At 35.8% G+C, this 7178-nt stretch overlaps 1 protein-coding gene across 1 annotated transcript; it reads left to right on the forward strand.

Annotated features, from left to right (window-relative positions):
• The first annotated feature begins 6183 nt into the window (after window positions 1–6183).
• Window positions 6184–6639, forward strand: LOC145791950 (uncharacterized). The gene has a single exon (XM_082872406.1). It carries the CDS (start codon window positions 6184–6186, stop codon window positions 6637–6639), a length of 456 nt encoding a protein of 151 aa, XP_082728532.1.
• Window positions 6640–7178: the final 539 nt, after the last annotated feature.

Raw genomic sequence — 7178 nt, forward strand, 5'->3', positions numbered from 1 at the left:
TCATGCCATGTTTGGTCTTGCTAAGAGTGGTTCAATACTCCTTTTAGCTTGCTTTGAGCTTTGATCATGCTAACATGCATTGCTTGTGTTAATTGGTTGGTTTGGAACCTCTAATTCATGCATATTCAATGTTTACTTTGTGTGCCATTAGCCCACATTATGCCTCTTCCAAGTGTGCTTGAGAGTTGCCTTTTTATGCTTAAGCGTTGGTCCTTGTGTGCATGTATGTTTGCATGCCATTTAGCCCTCATTTTATAGCACTTTGGCTACTGTTTTAGGCCTATTTAGAGTTGCTTAAATCATGTTTAAGTCCATCTTTTCATCCATTTGCATTGCCTCATGTTTGCTTGTATACTTGCATAAGTGCCTTGCCATGCCATGTTGCATCCTTAGCTTGCATGCCTAGGTTGCATTGCATCTTGCATGCATGCCTTGTTCCTTGACTTGATGATAGGAATTGGGCCTTGATTTGTGTGTTTGGTTTGCATTTCATTTGACATGAAAGTTGCATACTTGATTCTTTGGGCCATCATGCATCGAAATGCGTGATTGGTGGTCCGAGAATCGAGACACATGCCCCTTTGAGTCACAAACATGATAAGGGACATGAATGGTGCATATATGCCTTGAATTGTGCTGTCATGCTTTGCCTTGCCCTCTGTTGCTGTCAATTGCAGATTCTGCAGGAACACTTTGCCGACCGGCAGTGTCAAGTGCCGACCGGCAATCCCTTCTCTGCCGACAGCTTCATTTTGTGCCGATGGCCATAACACATTGCCGGTGGCAATTTCATTCAGCCGGTGGCACTCCTCAGTGTCCAAGGAAGCAGTCCTGAGGTTTTGGCAGCCTCCAGAGGAGTAAGGGAAGGAAAACAGAGGCAGCCTATGCATGGCGGTGCACTTCCGAGCAAGATCCAGGCATGCGCTGCATTTGGTTCTCCTCCCGAGGCGGTTTACTGCTTTTCCTAGATTAATTAATTTGCTTAGTCGATTAGGCAATTTGTAATATTTAATTAGCTTGCGTAGTTAATTAATTTGTATTATTTATTTGGTCCCTCCGAGCGAGGGCAAATCTGTAATAAGTGTGTGTGAGTGGAGTGTATGTCTTCCAATCCCCACTTCTTTCTTCCCTTTTACTTACCTGCTTTGATGGTTAGTATTAGGGCACATTTAATTTAGCATACCTTATGCTATGCATGTGTGAATTCATGCATTTGTATGGCATGCATCAGGCTCAGTACATCACGCTAACTGCATTTGTACTTCAAATTCAAAACTGAATACGTGATAGTTGCGCATTTTCACATGCCATGTTTAGGTTAGCCGAGCCTATTCTAGCAACATTTTCTATGCGATGCATTAGGCACTTAACATGGACTTGGATCATGCATGTTTGCTAACGAGTTCTTTGTTTTGGCACGGAGTACTATGTGAGTATTTTAATGCTTTAGCATATCGCATGCGAGTGAATGCTACCATGACAGTATGTTTACCATGTGGCTAGATGCTTATGTGATAAACTGTTTTAATGCCTGTGGGTGAAGGTTGGATTGTTTGAGTTGGAAAAACTCGTTGAAATCCGTATTTTAGCCTACTTGCGAGTAGCAAATTCCAAAGCGCTTTCCAAAACAAACGGATAGGCAATGCTTGTTTCCAAATTAGGCAATCTAGTCTATACTTGTTTGCTGCGCGCATAACATAGTAATTCTAGGCTAATAAATGGAATAAGAATACATAACGTTTTCAAAATCGGATATCATGGTTAGTAGAGGCCGGTCTTCGGACCGGGCGAAAGGGGGTGCTCATAGCTGACCTTCCCCGATCGTACCCAAGCTCTCGAGCCGAGACAACTCCGGTGATGACCGACATGTGGCCTTCGGCACCGAGTCAGGGTTTCCTAAATTTCCCCATTAAAAAATATTTAGGTGGCGACTCTGTATCTGGCAAAGCAGTCCATGTTTGGCACTACTTTTCAAAAATCTGTTTCTCAAAACGATTTGCCGGATCTGGACTCTTTGGTTCAAGATTAAGAACCGTGACTACAAAATCGAGTCCGAACTGTAGTAGCGAAGGGCCCCTCGCGGGACGCGTCTACAGGTGTGTGTACAATGCTTATAAGTGAAGGGTGTAATTGTAACTTTAAGTGTGTAGATTGAGAAAATTAATTGATAATCAAATTAACAGGTATGTGTATTGAGAAAAGATGTGCCTTGAACAAATTAGACGTATGGAAATAGAATTTCCCAGTAAGATGGCTTGATTTGGTATATTGGTGTTCTTGATTTTGATATATTAGACTATTATACTTTTTTAAGTTTTCATAATTTTTAAATTTTTTTTCTCAAATAATAGAAATTGGTGTGACCAAAATAAATATTAAAATTATGATTTTAAAATTTTATTTTTGGCCAATAAAGAGAAAACTACAATTTTTTTTATTGAAAATAAAATAAAATCTCAACAAAACAAAGTTGTAACAAGTGTCATTTACGATCACCTGATTATGATCAGACACGTCTTTAACTTTTGTTAAACTTTCACTCGTCCATTATCTAATCTTTTATTGCAAGAATTGAACCATTCATTAAGATTAGGGTAAATTGTACTTTGTTCCTTTATATTTTATCATTTTTTTAAAATTTATTTTGGTCCTTCAATATATATTTTTTTTCTTCCTTTGGTCTTCACATTTTATTTTTTTAATTTATTCGTAGAGTTAACTTTGTCAAAAATTAGACAAAAAATGTCACATTGACAATTACATGACATGAAATATATCATTATATTTAAGGATAAATTAGAGTAAATCCCCTTAAACTATGATCCATTTACATTTTGTCCCCCTAAATTTTAAAACTTAATCGCTAATTACCTCATAGTATTAACTTGTTATAGTTAATCATTTTTGTTAAGATTCTTTTAGAGATTTACGCAAAATCAGATCATGTGTAAAGTATATGATATATTTATTGAATTGTTAAGATAATAATGCACTTATCTAGTGATCTCATTTTCATTTTGTTACTAAAAAGAAGGGAGACAAAGTATAAATAAGATCACCAGAAAAATAGTATTATTATTCTAAAAAGATCAATAATGAATATTATCATTTTAAAAAATCAAAAAGCGTGTCATGTGCTTCATATATGACTTGATTCCGTTTAAATCTCTAATAGAATTCTAATGAAAAGTGTCAAGTGTAACAACATAATAGTTCTAGATGATTAATTATTGAGTTTTGAAATTCAATGAGGTAAAGTGTAAATGAGTCGTAGTTTAAGAAGGTTTATCCTATTTTTAACCTATATCTCTAAGATAAACTTAAACTTAGATATAATATACATATATATATATATATATATATTTTATGTCAAGTGACAACCAATGTGATGTTTCTGGCTAATTTTGAACAAAATTTGGCTCTGAAGTAAATTAAAAAAAAAATGTGAAAAACAAAAGTTAAAGACCAAAATGGGAAAATAGTAAACATAAAGGGGGAAAAATGTAATTTATCCACTAAATTGAATCGCCATAAAAAATAAAAATAAAAATAGATAAATTACAAATACATCACCTGAAATTTGTTTAAAATACGAATTATTTTCAAAAATTACATCACGCCCTTTCAAGTTTATAATCTCATAACAAATTTTTTTTTATATTAATAAATCATCAGATTAATAACAGTTTTTAATGATATTATAAATATATTTTAATTAACAATTCATGTATTTTTATTGTTAATAGTTTTTTTTTCCTGATAATTCTTTTAGATAAAAAAATTTCTAAGAATGGAGACAATTTGTATTTAAAAAAATATATATTTATAAGAGTAAATTGTTAAAAAGTTCAAGGTAAAGAGTGTATAAGCAATTAGATTCAGTAGATATTTTTTATTAGTGAGAAATCCACTATTTGTGAAAAAAATTGGTAAAAAGTTACTTTATTAGTTTTGAAGGACATTTTGTTTCAATTTTACCCTTTAATTTATCTGTTGACTTTTCATTGAATTGACTTTTTGTTGACTATCTGTTCAAATTTATATCTATCTGTTCAAATTTTATATCTATCTGTTCAATTTTTTTACTAACTATTCAATTTTTTCCCTTATCTATTCAAATATTTATCCAAATTTTATTATCTGTTCAATTTTTTCTCCTAAATTCTATTTATTTGCTCAAAATTTGCGGATTTCTCTCTCTATCTGTTTAAAATCTATGGGTTTCTCTCCCTATTTGTTCAAAATCTGTGAATTTTTTTTATCTTCTCATTTTTTATCTCAACCTATCTATTAATTTTTTTTTTTAAATCTGAGAGAATTTTTTATCTATTCAAATTTTAATTCTATTTGTTTAATTTTTTGATCTTTATGTGTTCAAACTTTGATCTTATATTTTGATTTTATAGTGAACGCTATTAGTGTACATGCCCCTAAAGTAGGATTAGATGATCAGATTAAGAGAGTTTTTTGAGACCAAATAGATGAGGTATTACAAGAGATACTTGTAGGAGATAACCTAGTTATAAAGGGTGATTTCAATGGCCATTAGGGATGGCAATTTAAACCCGGCCCGACGGGGACCCGACCCCCCGTCCCCGATTACAATGGTTTTTTCTCAAAAAATACTCCCCACGGGCCGGGGATGGTATTAAAAAATACATCCCCGATTAGTTTCAGGCCAGGGACAGGGATAGCTTTCCCGGCCTCGTCCCCGAGCCCCGCCCCGTTTCCTCCCCAAATTAAAACTACCTTTATGCCCCATTTATTCATTTATATATATATATATAATATAATCCTTCCCTCACAAATTTGCATCTATCTCAGATTTGCATCACTCTCTAGACTCTATCTCACAGTTACAGACCTGGATCACTCTCTCTCCCTCTCTGACCTCTGTCTCTCTCTCTCTCTCAGACCTCTCTCTCTCTCTCGAAGTCGATCACAGCTCCTCTCCCTCTCTCTCACCCGCTGCTCCACACCACTACTGCCTCTGCCATTCCACCACCGCCTCTCGAAGTCGATCGCATCTCCGTCACTCACTCACGGACTCACGCAGACTCAGAACAAATCTAAAGAAGTGAAATCGATCTGAACAGATCTGAAACGAAGAAGCCCTCCGTCGATCCACCACCGCCTCTCGAAGTCGATCGCATCTCTCTCTCTCTCTCTCTCTCTCACTATATATATCTGTTGTTGAAGAGCACTTCTTTTTTTTTAAGTTGTTATATATATGTTGTTGATGGATGATTGTTGTGATCTGAAAAGTTGTCGTTGTGTGTGTGTGTTGAACAGATCTGTTGTTCATCCGTTATACAGATTTTTTTTTTTTTTTTTGTTGAACAGATCTGCCGGGGATGTTTCGGGGTCGGAGAAACTCGATCCCCATTAGGGGACGGGGGTGGAGGAGGTGATGGGTTCCCCGCCAGGGATTGGGGGTGGGGACGGGGATTTTTCTACCTTCAGGGATCAGGAACGGAGAGTGTCATCCCCGGCCCCGCCCCGGCCCGTTGCCATTCCTAATGGCCATGTAGGAGTAGATAAACTAGGTTATGAAATGGTGCATGGTGGGTATGGTTTTAGTGATAAAAATGAGGTTGGAGAGAGTATTTTAGATTTTGCATTAGCTTATGACCTAGTGGTGGCCAATACTATGCATAAGAAGAAAGGAGAGCATTTGATAACCTTAAAGAGTGAGTCAATTAAGAGCCAAATAGACTTTTTCTAATAAGAAAAGGGGATTGTCTAAGATGCAGCTACTGTAAGGTGATTCATAGAGAGAGCTTGATGTCTTAACATAGGATTTTGGTACTAGATTTATACTTTAAAGGGCAATACCAAGCTCGAAAAGATATTAGGCATTGCAGGACTAGATGGCATGACCTAAAAGAGGATAAACTAGACACGTTTAAGAATAGAATGGATAAAGAAAGTATTTGGGAATTAGAAGATGATGCTAACACTATGTGAAACTTGATGACCAATTACATGAGGAGAATCTCAAGGGAAGTTCTTGGAGAGTCGAAAGGAAAAGGACCCAACTTTAGGAAAACTTAGTAGTGGAGGGAGGAGGTCCAAATGGTAACAAAGATGAAAAAAGAGAGCTTTAAAAAGTAACAGAATGATAAAATTGAGAAAAACCTTAAGCACTACAGATTGGACAATAAGAAGGTCAAAAAAATAGTGATGGGGACTAAATTGAAAGTCTATGATGACCTATACACCAGACTAAACAGTAAGGAGGAAGAGAATAAAATATACAAACTTGCTAAAATAAGAGAGAGGAAAACAAGATATTTTAATCAGATTAAGTGCATCAAGTGTGAGGACTCTAAGGTGTTGGTAAAGGATGAAGAGATTAAAGAGATGTGGAAGAACTATTTTAAGAAATTGTTAGATGAGGAACATGGAGGTAGGTCAATAAGGGATGAAGTATGCAGTAATATAGAAAATCAGGACTATAGGTTCTATCGTAGGATTAGGGACTTTGAAGTGAAGTTTGCACTTAAGAAGCTGGAATTGAATAAGGCTTTAGAACCCAATCATATAACTATTGAAGCGTGGAAATGTTTAGGTAAGAAAGGGGTTATTTGGTTGACTAGGTTATTTAGCAAGATTTTGTTTACTAGGAAAATGCCATAGGAGAGTGGAGGAATAGTATTTGAGTGCCAATATATAAGAATAAATGAGATGTCCAGAATTATAACAACTATGGCCTCGTTTGGGAACAGGCTAATTTAGTAACTTTTTGGCTATTTGGCTAAAATATGAGCTAAAAAAACTAGTATGTTTAGGATAATGTCACGACCCAAACCCGCCCCTATGGGTTTAGCACCGTAACCGGCCAGTAATTCGAGATTACCGAAGGCCTGCTTAACAGTAAAACGGTAATACAGAGTACAGGGGTTGGCAGAAGTCAAAACAGTAATTAAGAGATGTCCAATGAGCTGTGACTGTCTGTATGTAAAAAGAATTTTCATATCATATACACATTCAGAACAAAACAGTACATACATACATCATACACAGATATTCAGGTTAGGGGCCGGATCCCTACCATAACAGTACAGTACGATATCATTCAGTCTATACAGTAATTACAAAACAAATACAAAAAAGGAGAAACTAAAACACCTCAAAAGCCCTAGCTTGAAGGACTTGAAACCTCTTAGTGAGGCACA

This window comes from Camellia sinensis, chromosome 5 (assembly GCF_055761805.1).
Source record: "Camellia sinensis isolate YWXY chromosome 5, ASM5576180v1, whole genome shotgun sequence".
NCBI lineage: Eukaryota > Viridiplantae > Streptophyta > Magnoliopsida > Ericales > Theaceae > Camellia > Camellia sinensis.

What these genes read in the sequence shown, in the direction of transcription:
- LOC145791950 (XM_082872406.1), top strand. Translation starts at nt 6,184, where the DNA reads ATGGGGACTAAATTGAAAGTCTATGATGACCTATACACCAGACTAAAC.